Source organism: Phocoena sinus, chromosome 1 (genome assembly GCF_008692025.1).
Source record: "Phocoena sinus isolate mPhoSin1 chromosome 1, mPhoSin1.pri, whole genome shotgun sequence".
NCBI lineage: Eukaryota > Metazoa > Chordata > Mammalia > Artiodactyla > Phocoenidae > Phocoena > Phocoena sinus.
In genome coordinates, this window is record NC_045763.1 from 171,200,919 (window position 1) to 171,223,172 (window position 22,254).

At 36.8% G+C, this 22,254-nt stretch overlaps 1 protein-coding gene across 1 annotated transcript in view; it reads left to right on the plus strand.

The window, feature by feature from the left end:
* The window catches only part of USH2A (usherin), an 815,986-nt gene that overhangs the window by 182,166 nt on the left and 611,566 nt on the right, over positions 1–22,254 (plus strand). Inside the window, 4 exon segments of the mRNA XM_032639255.1 lie at positions 6,993–7,156; positions 14,247–14,405; positions 19,878–20,372; positions 21,397–21,666. Coding sequence (XP_032495146.1) covers positions 6,993–7,156; positions 14,247–14,405; positions 19,878–20,372; positions 21,397–21,666 — 1,088 coding nt within the window.

Here is a 22,254-nt window from a genome sequence, read left to right on the forward strand (position 1 = left end):
GAACAAGTGCGAGTTCAAAGCCAAAAGACTTATGACAAGTGTCATATAAATACAATTGTATATCTTTACATATTAGGTGACTGATAATTATATTGAGTCAAGTAAGGAAGTACACACACACACACACACACACACACACACACACACGTCATATTTTCTTTATCCATTTACGGGCATTTATGTTTTTTCCCTATCTTGGCTATTGTGAATAATGCTGTAGTGAACATAGGGGTGCAGATATCTCTTCATGATCCTGATTTTATTTCCTTTGGATATATAGCCAGAAGTGGGATTGCTGGAATCATATGATAGTCCTATTTTTAGTTTCTTAAGGAACTTTCATACTGTTTTCCATAGTGACTGTACCAACTTACATTCCCACCAGTAGTGTACAGGGCTTCCCTTTTCTCCACATCCTCACCAACACCTAGCTTTTTGATAATAGCCATTGTAACAGGTGTGAGGTGATATCTCATTGTGGTTTGATTTGCATTTCCCTGATGATTAATGATGTTGAGCACCTTTTAATGTACCTGTTGGCCATTTGCATGTCTTCTTTGGAGAAATGTCTATAAATATCCTTTGCTCATTTTTTTAAATTAGGAGGTTTTTTTGCTATTGAGTTGTATGAGTTTCTTATATATTTTGGGTATTAACCCCTTATCAGATAGATGGTTTGCAAATATTTTCTCCCATTCTGTAGGTTGTCTTTTTTCACTCTGTTGGTTACTTCCTTTGCTGTGCAAAAGCTTTTTAGTTCATCTCTTTTTGCTTTTCTGCCTGAGCTTTGGTGTCATAACCACAAAATCATTGCCCAGACCAATGTCAAGAAGCTTTTTCCCTATGTTTTCTTCTAGTAGTTTTAGACTCTGATATTAACTTTAAGTTTTTAATCCATTTTGAGTTGATTTTTGTATATGATGATTTAGGGTCCAATTTCATTCTTCTGCATGTGAATATTTAGTTTTGCCAGCACCATTTATTGAAGAGACCATCCTTTCCTCATTGTGTGTTCCTGATACCCTTTTTGAAGATCAGTTGACTGATATGCATGGATTTGTTTCTGGGCTCTCTATTCTGTTCCATTCGTCTGTGTGTCTGTTTTTAATGCCAGTACCATACCGTTTTGATTACAATAGCTTTGTAATATATTTTAAAACCAGGAAATCTGATGCCTCCAGTTTGGTTCTTCTTGTTGAACCCATGCTTTGCAACTTAAAATAGCTGTAGGACTTTCTGTTACCTAAGAAAGACCAGAAACGCCGTACAGTTGACTCACTTTATATCCAGGTGGCAGACAGGGGAATTAGCCCCATATGATATATTTAAAGGATCAGTGAAAGATGAAAGTAAAATTAATTTATGATTGCTTTTTATGACTAATGGTTTTCCAGTGTGCTAATTATTTTATTGTTTGCACTTTTCTTAAAATCATCTTTTCCTTTGACTCCCAAGATTCTGCTTCTCTGATTTGTTTTCTATTTCTTTTGATGATTAGTCCTCTTTAATCTGGCCCTTCAACTTACATATCAACGTCTGTGATTTCAACCTCTACATGCCTGTAAATGACTTTCAAATATATTGTCACATCTTCAGATCTCCATCATGGGCTCTAGGCCTATGGCTAGTTGTGTCTCTGAGTTTTAAATCTGCATGCCTCTCATGCATCCCATTCTTAATATAACCAACACAGAAAAAATTCTCATTTGCATTACTTTCCTCACCTCTGCCAAAAATTAAAAAAATAAAAGTCTCATGCCGTCATCATCTTAGTGAAAGGGATATAAATCTTAAAATAACTATTCAAGTCTGCACCACCCACGTGCGACTCAGGATGCTCTCAGATTGGGCAGGGTTGGCTCTTGATATTAGCATACGCTGCTGCTGGAAAGAGCTATTGAAAGCAAGAGCCACCATGTGTAATGCAGCTTCTCTGAAACAAATAAAGCCTCCCTTAACCACAAAGACCCAAAGAAATCAGCAGGATTTGTCCCTTGTTAAATCAGTCATCTGGAATGCCCTTGTCTAGAGTTGACCCTTCTATTCCACTGATGAATTCTACTGTCGCATTTCACTTTAACATCGATGATAGAGAAGAAATCCTCTAGCACAGAAGGTCATAGAGAAAGATGTTTCAAAATGTGACAATGAGAACTGCTTGAATGTATACTTTTGCTCATCACTGAAAAGAGATAAAAATGGATTTTATTCTTTTTATGTTTTCCATTCCTTTCCTGAATGATATTGAAATCTGTTTGTTGACTTCTGGTTGTTCTTGTGGATATATACTAACACTGACTATTTTGAAGATGTGTACAAAGATGGCTACAACATATGGGATTCCATCTAGTATAAGGAATTTTTGTTTTCTGAAGGAAAAAATCCACTCATAGTCTAAATGTATACAGACATGCAGTTAGGAAAATAACTGTGCCCAGATGTTAAAATTTTTAAAAAAGAAAGAAAATCATCTAAAATCATTTGACTGTACCTTGAATCATCTAAGATCATTTGAATGTACCTTGTAGGTACTTATAAGTATAAATTTATTTCATTAATTTCTAGAATTCTACAAAGATTATAAGTATTTTATTTTTAAGCAAGGAGAAGATACAAGTATCATTGTATCTCTTCATTGATTTTGAAAATAAATTGATTTTCTCATCTGCTTTCTCCATTTATATATTCAGGGGATTTTACTTAACCCCTCCGTGAAGTTCACACACATCCCTTACCCTGCTCCATCTTCTCTTTTATTGTGCACAGCTGTGTTTGCTATATTTTTCTCTTGGCTTATTTTATATACTTTTCTTCAATACTCCCAAGGGCAAAATAAATAACATAAAATAGGGCCTGACCCTAAACTACAGCAACAGTGACAAAAAATGCCCCAAACACAACAGTAACAAGCTGGAAAATCATTTGCCTGTTTTCATCCAAGTTGTCCATTCTTCAAAAGCTCCCTATCACAAAAAAGGGCATGTGTTTTTAAAAAGCTGATCCAAGGGCAAAAACCACTCCATTTACCTTGGACACATAAGGCAAATGTGATTTAATCAGTATTGAAAACAATGAAGCAAAAAAAAGTCTGCCCACTGAAAAAATCAATAAAGCAAAAAAAATGAATAAAAATATATCATATTTGTCTAAACCAAAAACAGTGAGACAGAAATGGGCCACATTCAGTTTGTCTCAGTGGGTAGTTGAGACCCATATTTGACACAGTGCACTCCCTAGCACTGTCCGCAAGTTGACCTGTAACTACGAGTCCTCTTTCTCACAGCCCACAAGACGGTTCCAGTTCATCTGGGGCACCACCATTTTCTCACATACCATCCAAACCTCACAATCCCCTAAAGATTTTTTCCATAATGACTTCTTTTCTTTACATTCATCAGTGGTATAATGTCTTTTTTTAGCCTTAAGGAGCGAGAAGTATCACTATGTATCTTCTACTGACCAGCTGACATACAGTGAACTATGATTTCCCTCAGATAGCAGGGAATTGGGATCTAGGCTGGCCAGGGAATCGAAAGGCTCAGACTTCTAAAACATAAAGTAAAATTCTTCTGTGACCAGATTACTTTCGGTTTTACTGCACAAGTTCTCCATTTCACCACTAAGTTAAAGATTTGGTCTGGCAGTCTTTTCACATGCATATTTCCGAGGGATCTCAATTGGTCTCTTTTTCTGAGAACCAGATCAATGACTTCAAAGGGAAGCAGATAACTTTCTTGTCCGTTGGTGGTATCACAGTGGAATGTTGGGGAATGTTCCTCACAGATTCATTCTCCTCTATGACTCTTTGTTAGCTAGTTCTTATCTAGGGTGATGGGGTTAAAGGGCAACATGCCTCTCATCAGCTAGCCACCCCTGCATCGGCAGGCGGACTCTCAACCACTGCGCCACCAGGGAAGCCCTCCTATTCATCTTTTAATATGCAGCCCAAACATCCTCTTCCAGGATTCCTTCTTACTTACTACTCCTTTCCCTGCCCCGATCCTTTTCCACCAGAGTAGGTAGTTGGTCCTTTTCTTTGTTCCCAAAGAGTCTGTACACATCTTTATTAATGCTCTTTCCATTGTTTCATTTCTCACTAGACTGAGGGCTCTTGAAGACAGGGACAATTCTATCTTGTTCATCTTTATGTGCTCAGTGCCTAGTCCAGTCCTGGGACATAATTAGCCCTCAGTGAATGTTACCTATGTTGGTCAATATCTTTAACTCAATTTGATGTTACCTATGAGTTGAGGCTCCAGACAGAAGAGAGGTGTCCAAAGAGAAACGTCAGTAAAGTTACCTATATCCTGGACCGTATCCGTGGGCCTCCTATTGTGGTAGCTCTTCCTCACATGATGAAGTTTCTGACAATGAGATGCACTATTGAAACTCATTCCCTTCATTCATAGTGATGTTTCCACAATAGTAATAAGTAGGATAACTCTTTCTCTTACTGTTTGCACAACTGGAAGAAGCTCTCTGGAAAGGAAAATATATGAGATTTGTGATTTAAGAGACAGAAGCTAATTACCTTCTTTCCCATTCTATCCAGTAAACACTAAGTTATGTAAGGGCCCAAACAGAACTGTAATGGTAACCATAATGAACTGGTCAATAAACATCACAAATTGTTTATCTATATAAATCTTGACAGATTACTCTTTATGAAATCCATTTAGCAAGTGAGGTTTTCCCATAAGGATGAAAAATGAAGATTTTAAACAGATTGCGGGAGAAGCCCTAGCTGTACCAGGAGAGCCAGTGTAATAAAGGTTTCTCTATATTAATATTACAAAAACCATTTATCCTCACAAAATCAATATCACAATTCATCTTAGTTTGGTGTTTCTCTTTCTAAGCTTAAAATGTCTTTTCCTTCATTATGTATAATTTTGTTTTAATAAACGTGAAATGTATTGCATTTAGGAGATGCTCTTGAGGAAGGATAACTTATAAAATAAAATGACATCAAACTTGTAGCTTATCTGCTAAAGAGTCTTGGAAATGTTTAAAATTATATTTGAATGGCTGAGAAATTTACAGGAATCATTTTACTTAAACCTTAATTACAGAATTATCCCCAGCGTCCTTTAGGCTAGAAACAACTATGATATTCAGGAAAAGTCGCCTATGAACTTCACCCCAGGTTAAAATCTCTCTTACTAAAGTTAAGCCATTATAAGAAGTCAGAGAAGTTGCATATAACAATGGCTGGGATAAAAAAGACTATGAAATCAGGAAGAGTCACATTTAGTTACTCAAGACACTGCATGCTTTCCTAAGAACTGGTTTATTCCGTTTGGATTTGGAACTTAATATCCCATGTATATTGACAGAGCTGACTTGGAGTTAAGCATGTAGCAGTTAGCGTGAAGAAATAGATCTCCATCAAGGAAAGGAATTATGTTATACACTGGAAACTATTACTCTAAATGTACTGTATGTAAAATAGATGTGAATTGTCTCCATGAGTGAATGGTAATAAAGCTGAAATACTTGACACACACTTATTCATGAGTGGTGCAGTGATATATATATGCATTGAGAGAAGCTTGTCTCTTATTGCTTCTGCTTACCAATATTACATTAAAAGCCGACAAACAATATACTCTAAGTAATAGCATATAATGAAGTTAGGAGCAAATTAAATATTTTGTTGCTTCTGTAATTCCATTTTAATTTCCATGCATAATTTTCTTCGGATCTAATCCTTAAACACCTAAACCAAATATCTATTTGAGATGGAGTTCTGCTGCAGTGTCTATACATAAAGGATACAGTATAGCTGTTTGGAGGGAAACATGTCCTTTTATCATGACATAAAAAGGGCAAACTACAGTATAGTGGGTTTCAGGACAAACTGTACTTTATTTATTCCCAAGGTGATATTAGTCCATAAAACAAATTTGCAGCTTATTTAGTAGCCTTAGCTTTTATCGGCTTTTTAAAGGGTCTTGAATGATTACCCAGGAGATCACACCGTAAAAGTTGCAGTGAGATGAAGTAACTCTATCCACCCAGCATCTTTATTAGAAAATATAGGGGAAGCCATACTTTTGTTTTAAATGTACCCTATGGAAAGTCTCTGTTTAAAGGTGGTAGTCTTCTTACGTGTGCTGTTTTGCTTCTCTGAGGCTTCATGGTGCCCGAATTGCTTATCCTAATCTGTGACATTGACATGGAGTGAGTGTTTGAATAATTCACTCTGAGAAAACAGGTTTTAGTTTCTACCATGGCACAATGCCAAAACAGTGATTTTTTACGATCAACTTTGGGTTCAGGAAATCTAAGTCAAAATGAAGTTCTTTCATTATATTTATATCAACAGTATCTTTTCATAGATCAGAATAATGCTCTATTCTTTAATTATTTTGGGTGAATAAGTTTAATGCATAAAATAAAAAGTGAAACATAACATATATTAAAGCATCAACAGTATTTGAGCATATATTCCTCAAACTGTTTCCTTAGCAAAATGTAGTCTTTAGAAAGCTATATAATTTTTACTCTTTATAAAACTATAGGATTACAAGATTTTTAGGGGGAGCAATAATTATCGTACCCAGTTTTGTATTTCACAACTTAAAAGATACTTGAAGAGATAATTTTATGGGTATCTCATCTTAATTTTTAGCTGTCAGGAGAACTGCTTCTGTGAGGATGGAAAGTTTACAGTGTTCTTAATTGAGCAACTAGTGTATGGAAAATAAACCATAAGATGCATCATGGCATATAAAAAAGCAATATAACACTTTCTTGGCATTAATTCGTGTACAAAGAGATGGCTTCATAGAGATTTTATAGTGAGTGGCATTTTGATAAAGGTGTTTTTTCTGTTTTGTTGTATTTTGTGTTTTTTAGCTCAGCAATCCTTTTCAATACACTGGCTAAAACAGACTATTTTATTCCACAGTGTTATCGATAGATGTAACTTATACTGTGAATTACTAATCGAAACGTTATTCTCTTTGATGGTTTATTTGTCTTTTCAGATGTCAGCCATGCAGTTGTCATCTCTCAGGAGCCTTGAATGAAACCTGTCACTCAGTCACTGGCCAGTGTTTCTGTAAACGATTTGTCACTGGCTCAAAGTGTGATACTTGTGTTCCCAGTGCAAGCCATTTGGATATCAACAATCCATTGGGCTGCAGCAAAAGTAAGTGACCTCTGGCCCAATACTGGTATAGGAGGCAACATCATACAGGGCACTGTCTCCTTAATTGCTCTCTCCACCGAGAACTCATCAGAAAGACTTAGGTACAATGTGGAGAATTTAAGTGAGAAATGGAAAAAAAATTACACTAAATGAAATTTGGGTTCTTTCCCTTGATTGGATCATTGAACCTGGTTATACGATTACCTTAGTAGTGGGAAATTTACAATCGTTTGTTGCAGTGGTATCACTAACAAGGTGACCAAAGTCCTGGTTTACCCCAGACTAAGGGTTTTCCCAGAATGTGGGACTTGTCAGTGTAAAATTTAGGACAACATTGGTTAAGCCAAAGTGCGTGGTCGCCTCACCACATAAGAACATTTCCAGGTAATTTCTATAGCAAATGGAAGATTATTGTGGGATTTGTGTCCTTCCACCCCGCCCCCACCATTATATGGACAGTATGCTACTATTAGTTGTTTATTGATATTGTAGCAGTTATTATCATGATTTATCACCACATATTACTCCTGTATTTGATATTTCTGTCTTTCTACTTTAAGTTGCATTAGTTTTTTCAACACCTCTCACATTTTTAACTCTTGGAAGCCAAAGGTTACATCATAGTGTCTTTTGACTTCTCAACACTATTCTCGAGGGCCTTGAACTGACTTCTCAAGGTCACCTGCAGCCCTACAATTTCATGGCATATTGATGATTTCTTTGTATCTACTTCAAGATCATCTATCCTTACCTTTTCCAGAATTCCCAAGAAATGCCTGCTAAGAACATGTGGTAAGGAGCCCTCTATAATATATTGTACAATACGTTTCCTCCTTGAGGTGTCCTGAGATTGTCATGAGTCACAATGTTAGGAAATGCCACAAGTCTGGACACATCATCATAAGTAAGCATGCCTGGAGCAGTGCTATCTATATTTAAGGAAGAGAGAGAAGTAATAAAATATTGGGGTCCACAGCAACTGTGCTAGTTTTGGAAGTAGTGGAAAGCAAGATGTAGCTAACGATTAACAAGACATATTCAGCTTTTGTACCTGTGTGTTTTATCTTCAGTATCCCGTGTTTCACTGGTCTCTCTGGATTTTAGGAAAAGTAAAATTGTAGGTACTTACGCTACTCTTGGGAAAGGACTGTCACAATTGCCTTTGTGTATAAATGCAGTCTAAACACCAATCTGGATTCATTGAACATTTAATTAATATTTTTTGTTCACTGGTTAGCTATATAGTTGATTGATTTGTGTGCAGCAGAAATTCCAGCATATTTCTTTGGATGTCAGTTGTGGATCATTGTTTATAATAGAATTGTGACAGATTTACATACCACATATGGAATCTTAGAGATTTTTTGATAGGTTCTGCCACTAATGCTGTATGAAAATATTGGCTTCTGCTCCATTTTTTGCTACCTGTTCTTGCACCTGAGACACAGTCTAGGAATTACACCTCAGGCAAAAGTGGATGGTCTTGTCACTGGAAACCTGGCCTACATTTCTTAGTAGTGGTAGATGTTTACTTTTTTTTTTTTTGCGGTACGCGGGCCTCTCACTGTTGTGGCCTCTCCTGTTGCGGAGCACAGGCTCCGGACACGCAGGCTCAGCAGCCATGGCTCACAGGCCCAGCCACTCCGTGGCACGTGGGATCTTCCCGGACCGGGGCACGAACCCGTGTCCCCTGCATCGGCAGGTGGACTCTCAACCACTGCGCCACCAGGAAGCCCCTAACTTTTACTTTTGATGAGTAATTTTTCTAGATATAGAGTTCTTGGTACCAACTATTCTTTTTTCTTTTGGGGACTTCAAATATGTCATTCTACTATCTTCTGGCCTCCTTTGTTTCTGTAAACCTTTAATTGTATTTCCCTTCAACTGTGTTATGAGTTGTTTTTTCTCTTACTGCTTTCAAGAGTTTGTCTTTCACCAGTCTGACTACACTATGTCTAGGTCTGAATCACTTTGTGTGTATCCTACTTGAATTCATTATGCTTTTCGGAATTGGAGATAAGTGTTTTACATTGAATTTGGACAGTTTGAGCCAATATTTCTTCAAATATTTTTTTTCCCCTTTCTCTGTCTTTTCTCTCCTTTGTGCTTCCCATTGCACGTATGTTGACACATTATACATAAGACATTTACTCACAGATCTCTGAGGCTGTTTTCACTTTTGTTAAATTTTTTTCTCTGTTCTTTGGATTAGATAAATCATATTGTTGTATATTTAAGTTCCATCTGTTGCTTTATAACAAGTTTACTGATTCTTCTTTCATTTCAAATCTGCCATTGAGCCCTCTCTAGAGAAGTTTCCATTTTAGTTATTATACTGTTCAACTCTGGTTTTGGTGTTTTTATACATTCTCTTTCTCTGTTGAAATTCCCTTTTTGTTGAAACAAAATTATCATACTTTTCTTTAATTTTTAGAACACACTTATAATAGTTGCTTTGGCTTTCAGAGGTAGACATTATCATCTTCTTACTATAAATGAGAAAAGGGTCAGAGCATCCAACTGAAATTTGACTGCAATCATACAATTACCAAAGTTCCCAAGCTGGGATGTAATCCCAAACTGATGGATGTAGTCACAATATTATACTTTGCTTCCTTAAAAGAGAGTCTTATACAAAGACCATTCTTGGCAATTTTGATTAATGCGTGTATGACCATTTTCTCAGAATCCTACTTTCAGCACATAAAAGTGGGTTCAAGTTATCTCATGCCCAGGATTTCAAAATATTTATTCTTAGAGTGGTATTGAACTATCTAAACCTTCAGGTCTTAGAAAACTCTCATTAAATGTCAAACAAGCACTATTCATTCACACTGTGAAGGCAGACAAGATTGTGGTTAGAGATGGTCATAAAAAGTAATCAACTTTAAACATTTGAAAGAGCCTATGTGTGTATATATGTGTATGATTGTGTTTGTTGTCAAGGAAATTTTCACATAATGCAAATCATTTTCTACATCCTTTGACACGGGACTGAAACATCTATTTCTTTTTCAATCATCCCAAAAGTATTTTGCCATCTTAGAAAATAGTTTAATGGTCAGTTTTGATGGCTCTAACTCTGAAATCTATTGTGTTCCTGAGAGCATGAGGAGTTTTAGATGTAATCACTAATATTCACTAAAAAACATTAAATTGCCATGGATTACGAGGCTCTTTGAGAGTGCTGTAGATGAGACAGTTTATGAGTCTTTGAAGTTCCACTAAGCATAACAGGATTTAGAGCCCTAAATTAAAATTCACTGAAAGATCAAATGTACTGTCAGTATTCAACCAACCAAAGTGACCATAGCAAAATATGGCAAATCATTGAATTCAAAAATATAAGGTGCTGTTTGGAAGTAATTCTCTCTTCATGTGTCATTTTGAGATTGTTATTACTCACTATCCTATATCTAAACAGGCATATGGACAGTTAGAATTTTAACATAACGATGAAAATCCCCTCCAAAAAAAAGATAAAGGGGAAGAGTGAGAATGTATCTAGGTTGAATATTCTTCTTGAAAAACGTGACTTTAATATTATCTACCATAGGTTTAGAGACATTGTCTTCAGGAAGCCTATGCATAAGATACGGAATTTTATATATTTCAAATTCAGTGCTCTTGATATACTTTCTTAAAATGCTTTTGTTGGATTATCTCATGTCTTTAAAATGGAGTATATCATTCATGAGTACTGATGAATTAGTAATAGCTCTTAGTTGAAAGTCTTTGCCTGGTGTGTTAGGATAACTTCACGTTACTACTCCATACTTCTCACTCTGCTCTGTTCCCCGAGATTCTGTATGTTCTGTGTCAGCAGGCTCTCTTGTGCCCTGACTCTCGGTTGGCTTCAGCTACAAGTAGGAACCTTCTGGTCATCTGGAGGAGGGCTGGCAGAAAGGGAAGTCAGAGCCTTTAGTCCCCAGCTCCCTGTCTCAGTGTGAGGCTGGCCTGGAGTTGGCTCTGTCCTTCAGTGAGTGGTCAGATGATGCTCTCCACACATCCCTTTCCGTCTCTGAGTGCTGTGCCCCTTCAAGCTAGGGATAACGTGTGAGAAAAACTTAACATAGCAGGCCTGAATGCTTGTCTTTAGAAAGACCTGCTTACAAAGTTGGCCTTTGGCTGGCATCTGGGATTTGGATTGTGTGATGACTCCCACCATCCTGAAAATTATTAAGAAGGGCTCACTGTCCCTTAAATTTTGTACAGATTACATGGTTTGTGCTTGTTGGGCTGCAACCCACAGGAAATACTGGCCTCCATTTCCCCAGTTTTGAGACCAAAGAAGGAGTCTGGAGTCAATGACAGAGACATGAATGATTTAATGGATGGGAAAGCTTACATGTCTGAAGCAAGGTCCTGGAGTGACACCCGACCGTATGCAGGGGAGAGCAGGCAGGACATGGCTGTGGCCTTCACTGGGGGGTGGGAGGGATTGCCAGTTATAGGGGGAATTACCTCTGGCTGGCTCTTCGGTTACCAAGGAAACCAGCAGTGGACCACGCCCTTCACTGCCTCTGATAAGAACAATCATTAGCTGGGACCTGGGGCAAGTATGTAGGAAGGTCAGTCCTCTGAGTAGGATGTAGGTGAAGCAGGCGCTGGCTGAACAGGGGATGTACAGAGAGCAAGAGGACAGCCCTCTTGAGTGGCCTGACCATACAATGCCTGACACCTGCTTTCTTTCTGGGAGTTTGGAATTTTGGTGTGTGCCAGGCAGAGACTGCCTACATGAACAGTCCCCAGTATAGACACTGGGCACTGAGTTTCTAATGAACTTCTCTGGTTGGCAACATTTCACGTGTGTTTTTATATGTTGCTAGGGAAATTAAGCCCATCCTCTGTAACTTGAAGCTTGTGCCTGGTTTCCCCCAGACTTTACCCATGTACCTTTTCCCTTCTTTGATTGTACTCTGTATCCTTTTGCGGTAATAAATCTTACCCGTGAGTAGGACTATATAATGAGTGAATGAATTTCTAGTGAATCATTGAGCCTGGGATTGGTCTTGACCCGTGACAGAAGTAGTAGAAGAGCTCTGCTATTACCATGCCCAGAGTACTGCTCCATGTCTTTTGATTCCTTTACATTCTCCCCACCCTTTTGAAAAGAGTTTCTTTATTAAGCTCTTTGTTAAATCACTTGAGTGTGCACTTTCTTTTCTTCTGAAACATTGACTATCACCTAGTGACTGCAGGTATTTCATATAATAATATTGATAATTGATCGATTCATGATCGACTCAGGATTTAAAATTTTTTCTCAACAGAAAGATTAATGGTTTACAAAATAAGTTAACACAGCAAACTGTGCCTTTGTCATTTTATTCAGTGAGAAAGTCCGATTACATTATGCTTCTCTAAATGGATGAAGGTTTTATGCATCTTAAACCAGAGACGGGTAAATAAACTGGTGGTTGATTGCCCTTAAAATATAGTTAGATATTGTTTTTCTCCTTTACCTTTCTATCTTCTGGGGAAAAAAATGTAGACTGATTCTCCAAAATAGGGAGGCTATGAAAAATATAGTGATAAGAAACAGTGTGTTCATAGTATATATTTATGCTCTAAAAACATCACTAAAATAGTGACGTGAATGCTCTTACGTGCCTGATGGAAGCAAACATATTATCTCTAACAATCACAGCATTTTTTATTTTATATTTTTTGTGCTATACAGCAGGTTTTATTAGTTACCTATTTTGTATATATTAGTATATATATGTCAATCCCAATCTCCCAATTCACCCCCCCCCCACCGCCCTGCTTTCCCCCCTTGATGTCCATATGTTTGTTCTCTACATCTGAATCGCAGCACTTTTTAAATTGAAGTATAGTTGATGTACAGGGTTTTGTTAGTATCAGGTGTACAGCAGAGTGCTTCAGTCATATACATATATTTATATATATTCTTTTTCAGATTTTTTTCCATTAGAGATTATTACAAGATATTGAATATAATTCCCTGTGCTAAACAGTAGGTCTTGTTGTTTATCTATCTTATGTATAGTAGTGTGTATCTTTTAATCCCAAACCCCTAATTTAACCCTTCTCCCCCCTCCCCCCCCCACTGATTTCCCCTTTGGTAACCATAAGTTTGTTTTCTATGTTACAATCACAGCATTGTTAACAGGTGTTATAAACAATCATAGCAACTCTAACAGGTGCTTGGTGTTCACGTAATACATTTAATTTGTTTCTGGCTAATATTTAGACTATTTAACATCCTTAGCATCCACAGCTATCTGTATCATCAGCTATTACTCTTTCTTTTACACTGTGCTCTGTGAAGCAAGATGACACATTGTGCTTAATGGAATGGAAAACTTCCTTTTAAAAAATCCAGAAATTACACGACTTATTTCAAGTTTCAACACAATTTATGTGTATCAACTTTTAATTTAATTAAGTAGAAAATAAATATTATGCATCCTTGGATAGTGTCTCTGAAAAATTCAAAGAAAGAGGTGGAGAGTTAGAGAAATACTGTATGTTTTCATTTATATGTGGAATCTAAAAAAAAGTGAACAAATAGAACGAAACAGAAACAAACTCATGGATACAGAGAACAAACCAATGGTTGCCAGAGGGGAGGTGGGGAATGGGTGAAATAGGTGAAGGGGATTAAGAAGTACAAACTTCCAGTTACAGAATAAATAAGTCACAGGGATGTAGTGTACAGCACAGGGAATATAGTTAATAATGCTGTAATAGCTCTGTATGGTGCATTATCTATACAAGTATCAAATCACTATGTTATACACCTGAAACGAATATAATATTGTAAGTCAACTATACTTCAATAAAAAAAAAGTGCTTATGTAAACTTCTGTGGTTTTTTTCCCCCAACCATATTCATGTCAGCTGCATTGACCTACAAACGTATTTTATGTTTATAGATAAAAAGCTTTGTTTTAGAGAACTCATGATGTATGCCCTTTGTTTATTAATGTCTTGGTAAACCACATGTCTTCTTGATAAAGTAATCCTGAATCAGAAAGACCTCTTTGCTGGATATCTTACTTAAGTTTACTTGTGTCCTTATTGATTGCCTTTGCTGATACATGCTCTCTCCATTGTAATTTAGCTCCATCCCAGCAACCTCCACCCAGAGGAAAAGTTCAAAATTCTTCTGCTATCAGTGTTTCCTGGAGTCCACCTGATTCTCCAAATGCCCACTGGCTCACTTACAGTTTATTCAGGGATGGTTTTGAAATCTACACAATTGAAGATCAATACCCATACAGTGAGTTTCAAGGTTTGGTGATGGAAAGATATAATATTCTGAAAATTGATACATTAGTTAAGTTCTTTGACATTGAGGAGACGTGTTGTTGTCTAGCATGGAGTGTTTCAGCAGAGAGAGAACTACACATCTCACTAGTAATCAAAGAAATGCAGTGAAAATGAGATGCTTATTATTTGTTAGACATGAATGCTTATCAAATCCTCAAAGATGAAAACAAATTACCCTTTCCAGGATTAATGAGGATATGGAGAAGCTAGAACTTACATAAACTGCTGGGCTATCTGTGAGAGTTCATTGGTATGACTTTTCGCGTGGGCTAACTTGTTAAAATATATGAGAAACCTTTTGCAAACCGTTTGACTCAGCAAACCTACTTTAGAAAATGTATCTCAAATGAATAGTCATAAAGGGACACCAAATCACAAAATATGTCCAAACCTGCACTATTTGTAATTGCAAAATATTGGAAAAAGTCAGACATTCAAAAAACTTTCAGTAAATCATGGTACATGACATAATAGGATCTGGTGCATTATTAAGTAAATTGTAGACTATGGTCACCTATAAAGTACTCTCTTAGTTTAGTTATTAATGAATGGGAAATGTCCGTGAAATACTGTTTAAGGTAACTAAAAGATATTAAAATAATCTATGAATTATATTTTAATTTAAAATATATAAAAATACTGGAAGACTTACAACAAACTGGTCTATCATTTTTCTGGGTATAAGGATTATAGAAAATTTATCAAATATTTCTATTATAAGGGGTTCACATTTTAAATTCTCAGGTTGAAAAATGGACTTTTCAAAAAGGGAAATCAGAGTCCTAACATGCAAGCAAATAGTATAATTATATGCATACATTGCCATTTCCACAGAGGTAAAACCCAGCAACATGGAACTAAATTGAGAGAAGGATGTGAACAAACCATGAAGACCATCTTTGCACCTGAAACTATTATGAAGATTTTGAAGGAGCTTGTAGAAATCAAACTATTTAGACACATTATCTTAAAAAGATTTACTCAGATGTTTTAGATACTTTTTTCCCTAAAGACAGAAGGAAAACTTGGAAATTTTCTTCCAGCCCTGTCTTCTCTGATGTTTGCTTTGGTCATGTTTAGCTACAAGCTAGTTTAAGAAACTAGTTTAAAAGAAACTAGTTTAAGAAACATTGAAACAGTGATTCCAATTCAGGTTTCCATGCTGTTCTCTTTGTTTAAGACCCAGTTTTCCAAATTCTAGTTTAACATGATTAATTAATTAGAAAAGTATATAAAGCTATGTAAAAACACTGAAGTTCCATAATCTTTCTGAAAAAGATTAGGAAGGTGCCCTTGTTTTGACATATTGATTGGCGTTACAACTTTTGCATAGCATACAGTTTTATTTTGTGTATATTATAGTAGGTTACATTTTGCACCCAGTTCTGTATGACTTATGTTATTACATTCAGTACTCTGTGTTAACTCTAAATGTCTCTTCAGTGCCTCTAGTCTTCTTTGAAGTTAATGGAAGCTCTGAACTTTATAATGCAGATTGCAAAGGGAAAGGAACATCTGTCTACATCTGCCATGTTGGCAAAGCATCCTAAAAACCTGCTACTAGAATGTTTATTTTCTTCCAAATGTCAGCATGATCCAGGTGTCCTGAAACTTGAGTTTTTGTGATAGAAGAAGAGAGAGTTATTAAAATATTGAAAGTGATTTTGAAGATGGCACTATTACTGGTTGAATTATTTCTTAAGTTGTATATTAGGGTCACTCTATTTTCCATATAGGTTAATTCAATAGTAAAATTAAACCTCAATTATACCCTTCAACCCAGAGGCATGTTTTACATAGTAACATATAGTGATCTATTTTATAGAACATTACATGTGAGTACAACACTCTGGCTCTTTTTCATGATTGCACTAATACAGAATCCAAATAACAGTTTCTTACACAATAAATGTGTGCTTGTTCACTAATCAGAAATTTATATAATCCTATTAAACAGGTATTATTTCTTAAATCCTTATTTTTCATTAAAAAATGCCACTTCTGGCATTTCTTGACAATCACTATAATTAATGATATGCAAATTATCTGCATGATGGCATTTGAACAGTAAGAACAATTGGTTAATGCTCTCAGAATTTTGTATCATTCTAATAATACCCTCATGTTTATTACTCTATTTCCAGTGTGTGGATAGCATGTGTAATATGAAGAGGAAACAGTACTTATATCCAGTCGTATGAACACAAACCTTTGGGTTAAATGAAGGCATTTGGAATTATAGGTGGAGAATCATTGAACTTTTCAAAGAAAATTAATAGTGTGTCTTCCAAGCAAGTTTGACCATTTGGTTGAGACCATTATAGAATTCCTTGTTAGAATAAAACTTTTCCTAGCTGGCCTGATGCACTAAGGGATTCTCCAGGGCAGTAGTTTCCAACCTAAGATCATAACACACCGGTATTTTCATTTTCTCCTGCAGGAAGACAGATTAGAAAAGAAATCAGTGCGCTGAGGATGCTTTCCTTCCCCCCCCCCCCAAATTCACAATCGGTTAAATCTTTCCTCCTTTGGGTCACCATGAGTGGGGAGATAGTCCTTAAATGTTACTCCAGGGAAATGCTTTCACAGGGAAACTAGAGGAAGATTATGTCTACGTGTGACCATTGCTTACGTCACTAGGGACATTAACATAGTTTAAGATGAGAGTTTTAAACAACACTGTATCTTAGTGAACTCTGGGATTTCATTTCTACCTTTAATGTCATTATCATTTATTGTTCTATACCACATCAAAGGATCAGTGTAACAAGGGTAAGATGGTTCAGTTACCTCTGAGAGAAATAAACCTAAAAAACCCAGAAAATATAAGCAGGGGGATAAGAATGAAAACAGAATGGATGAAAATCAATGTTTTTTATTATAAGGGTCTTAATACTATTTCCTAGAAAAAAAATATGTATATGAAGAATCATTCATTCATTCTTTGTTCACTGCTTTGTTCATTGCTTACTGCAGACCAGGAACAGTACCAGCCACTAGAAATACAAGGATGGAAGGAACAGTTCTCATTATTGAAAAGAGATATAGATAAATAAACCAAGATTACAAAGTAATATATTAAATATTGTACCAGAATAGACTTAAGAGTATTAAGAAATATTTTTAGAATATTTCTGAGTATCCTATAACTGGAGGAGGGGTAAGAAGCAACCATGCCTGTGAGGGCAGAGATAGTGATTGAGAACCATTGAAAGTTCCACAAAAGCGGGTGATGTGAGGTGAATTAACCAGATACCACAGTAGAGGAAGAATTACTCTCATGGAAGAAATTGTACAAGACAAGGCATGAAGGTGTGTGTGAGGAAATAAGGTTAATTCAGGCAACTTGCACAGCTCCATGTAGCTCTGGTGGGTGAGAATGCCACACACGGGGGCTGGGGTCAGCCAATATTGTGACCCAGTGCATCTCTAAAGAGGAATTTCATGATGTTCTTGTGCAATAATTTCTCTAAACACCTGATTTTGATTTGAATTTGTGTAACTTTTTATTATAAAAGTGGTATATCCAATTAAGAAAATTTAAAGGAAAAAAAATTAAAGCGTCACAATTCCAGCATTCTAGTGCAAAAACGAATTTCATTTTGGAAAATTTCTGGGAGAATATGTACTTCAGTTTATTTTGCATAATAATCAAGTCTATGCAGTATTACATTTCATATTTTTTCTCATATTGCTGTATGGTCTTCATCACTATTGTTTTAACTAACTAATAATATTAGAATCCTATTAATGTAATATTAGACTAATATAACTCATTAAGAAATTCAACTTTAATTTATTTAAACATTTCCTATTATAAATAACACATCAGTCATTTTATATGCTTCCCAAGGAAATGTTTCCCAAGAATATGGCTAAAGATCATGGTCTCATAAAAGATTTTTTAGTGTATACTTGTACAAGTTATCAATTTGTTGCCTCTCCGTTTCAAACCTTGGCTTCATTGCCTGCTTTGTGGTAATGGAGCTGGAACCTGTAAACATTTCTCCTTTACTCTATCAGTAGAGGGTGTTGGAGGGATCCTGCAGGAGATGGAGGTTTCTCTTCCTGGTTCTGGTGTGCACCCCTCTCAGGAGATCACTCACCAAGTGATGTTCAGCCGTACACAGCTGCCAAGCTACCCTTGGGCAGCTTTTCCCCGGGACCCCAAAGGGCAGCTTTCCCAAGCTCTGGCCCCATAAGAGTGAGTTCTACAAGATGCACCCCGGAAGACAGTGCATGGCAGTCCCAGTAAATTCTTCTGATGCCCAGGTGGCATCTTCCCCTCGTACCACAGATGGTGGCTTTCCAGTGAGTTCCATGGTACAGGCTCTCATCATGGGCAGCTTTCCTTGGCACTCTGCCAGTAAGTTTTTTTCTCTGTAAGTTCTGTGGTAGAGCACCTGAGGTGCTAGAAGCCAGATTCCAAGGGAGTTCTGCCTTCATGGAACCTCAGCAAACTTCACCGTCAAGTGGGTCACGGTTGCACCCTGTCCAACGAAGTCTGATCTCATCCCAGGTCTTATCTCTTCCAGTTCTGTTCCTTCCCTGGGTGCTCTGCTTCAGCCCTGGGGGTAGTGACTTTTCCCTATCTCTGTCTCTTCTCTTCCTGCATTCTTTAGAGGTTTCTGGTCCCCTAAGTAAGTAAAACCCTTTTGTACTCAATCATTCTGTGTGTTCCGCTTTCCTTGTTCAGATTACTCTGTGCTTTCTGTGACCTGACTGGACTCTAGTCTGATATTCAACATATTTTCATGAAGAATTTGCAATGACATATGTAACAGAATGTCAAAATAACCCTTCACTCAGATGGTCACTGTCTTAGTCTGTTTAGGCTGCTATAACAAAATATCACAGGCTGAGTGGCTTCTAAACAACAGAAATTTATTTCTCAATGTTCTGGAGGCTAGAAGTCCAAAGTCAGGGTGCCAGCACGGTTGGGTTCTGATGATGGCCCTCTTCGGGGTTGCAGTCTGCCAACTTCTCGCTGTGTCCTCACACGGTGGAAGGGATGAGGGATTTTTCTGGGCCCTCTTTTGCAAGGGTACTAATGCCATGTGTGGACTCCACCCTCATGATGTCATCATTTTTCAAAGTCCCCCCACCTCCTAATACCATCACCTTGGGCATTAGGTTTCTAGCATATAAAAAAGGACGCTGTATCATACAAAGAACAAAACAAAAGCTTTAGCTTCTAAATATGCATCATTACAAAAGGCACTTTTCTTATATTGTACTGCACAACAAAAGTAACCAGTATTTGCTTCATCTCAATTTTTAAAAATATGAACCATACTCTTATTCAAAAGAGTGGATTGGTGTAGTTTAATGTAGTTATGTTATATAACAGAAGAATAATTAGAAATGTTTCCTTGCCAATTTGTGGAATGTAACTCTTTTCTTTTTTTTTTTTTAATTTCAGATATTCAGTACTTCTTAGACACTGCGCTGTCACCATATACCTCCTATTCCTATTACCTCGAGACCAGCAGCTTGAGTGGTTCAACAAGGAGTGCAGCTGTCACCTACAGGACAAAACCAGGGGCCCCAGAGGGAAGCCTGAACTTAAGTTATATCAGTCCTATTAGCTCAGACTCTGTGACACTTACCTGGGCTGTACCTTCAAATCGTTCTGGTCCTATCGAGAAATATATTTTGTCCTGTGCTCCTCTAGATGGCATCCAGCCCTGTGTTCCCTATGAAGGTCTTGAAACAACCGCTACCATCTGGAATCTGGTTCCATTCACCAAATACCGTTTTGCTGTACAGGCGTGTACTAGTGGAGGCTGTTTACACAGCACCCCTCTGACAGTGACCACAGCCCAGGCACCTCCCCAAAGGCTGGGTCCACCCGAGGTGCGGAAGATCAGTTCCACAGAGCTTCACGTAGAATGGGCTCCACCGGTGGAACCAAATGGTAGGAATTCAAGGCCGAGATTTCCCATTCTTGGGTAAAACACGAAGGAGAATCTGGGTACTTGGAATTGTGCAATAAGATTCTGACAGCCATTTTCAGTTTTATAACTGCATGATGTCATAATTGGGAAACAATTTCTAAAGATATACTATTTGTCCTGGTTAGTAGAATAAGTATATTTCTTTAATCTAATAACAAATTCCACTCATTTAAATTGCCCTCTAGAAGGCTAATATTATCTTTGCTCTTAGTGACATCTGCCATAACACAAATGATGTTTCTAATTTGAAACTCACTTAGGAAATGCATTATATTTGACTGTGTCACAAGTGAGGGCACCCATAAGCAGTAAATTTTCTTTTAAGCAAGAAGAAGGTATGAAATAATACAAAAAATATGTATATAGGCTAGCTGACTCCATTAAGTTAATTTCTGGGCTTATATAATTGAACCCTTGGTTATACAGGCCAGCACACCTTCGTAGATTTTTAGTAATTTAATATCATGTACGTATTATAACAAAAGCTTTTCTCTTAGGATTTTTAAGTTACTTGATAAAACTAGGTGGAAATGAACTGTAATATCCTAATATTTATGTAAACAAGGCTTATGTTAAGCAGATAATCAAATCAAAATCCCCAAATTTGAAACTATACAAATTGAAGGTACAGTGATCAAATTTCTGAAGAGATAGCCATTCTTAGTATAAATTATGACCAATCATCCTGAAAAATATTGAATTTACCTATCATAAATTATAGTTATTTTGTGTTTGTACCTTTTGCACTCAGTTTTCATTTTCCATGAATATGCTTTTCAGTAATATGCATTCATGTAGCTATCAACTTGTAGTTTGTTTTTTTTTTTATAAGTACCTATCATGTGGATTACCAAGAAAATAGACAGGTAATTGAGTCAGAAGCACAAGGAAAGCCAGGACTCGTTACATAACCTAACATCACCCCACCCCTAAATAGCCCATTTGTCTAATAAGTCCTCTTTGTTCACCGTTTCACTTTTCTAGGCATAATTATAAGATATGAACTATACATGAAAAGACTGAGATCTAATGGAGAAACCAGGTCAGCAGAAAGTCGAGTTTTTCAGAGCAGTGGCTGGCTCAGTCCTTACCCACTTGCAGAATCAGCCAATGAAAATGCATTAGAACCTCCCGAACCAACCACAATCATCACTGGCTTGGAGCCGTACACCAAGTACAAGTTTAGAGTCTTAGCTGTGAACATGGCTGGGAGTGTGTCTTCTGCCTGGACCACAGGAAGAACGGGAGAATCAGGTGAAGACTAATGCTTTGAACTCTACTTTGGAAACTCCTGAATGAAAATATTGCCTCAAAGTAAAGTCAACAGCACTAAATACTTTCGAAAATCAAGAGCTGTACATTTACATAAACCAAGGAAATATTGAATGCATAGATTGGTTCCATAGATAACTCAAGGTCACAAAGTTCTTGCAGTAAGTTCTAGGGAAAAAAATAATGTTTTAGTTGTTACTTCAAGGCGCCAAAATGACTTAACTGTAGTTATAGTCTTTTGGGAATGCTTGTCAAAAATAGCAATTGGTTTCCAGTCTTGAAGTGGGCTGGCCATATGTCCCATCTTCCTCCAAATTTAGTACAATTTATGTTCAGTGAAAGATATAACTGTTACCAGTTTCACAAATCTGTTTTTGTTTTTCTTTCTCTTTCCAAAACAAATAGCTTAGGTACCAAATTGTACCTTAAAATATAATCCCGGACATCAAAATCTATAATTCACAAGTGTGTTTATAAGCAGTTGGCAATATGGTAAGGAAAGATGGTGAAAAGTTTTAATTTTCTTAAGATAGCTTTACTAAGGCAAATGAGATATTTTTAATCCTCCAC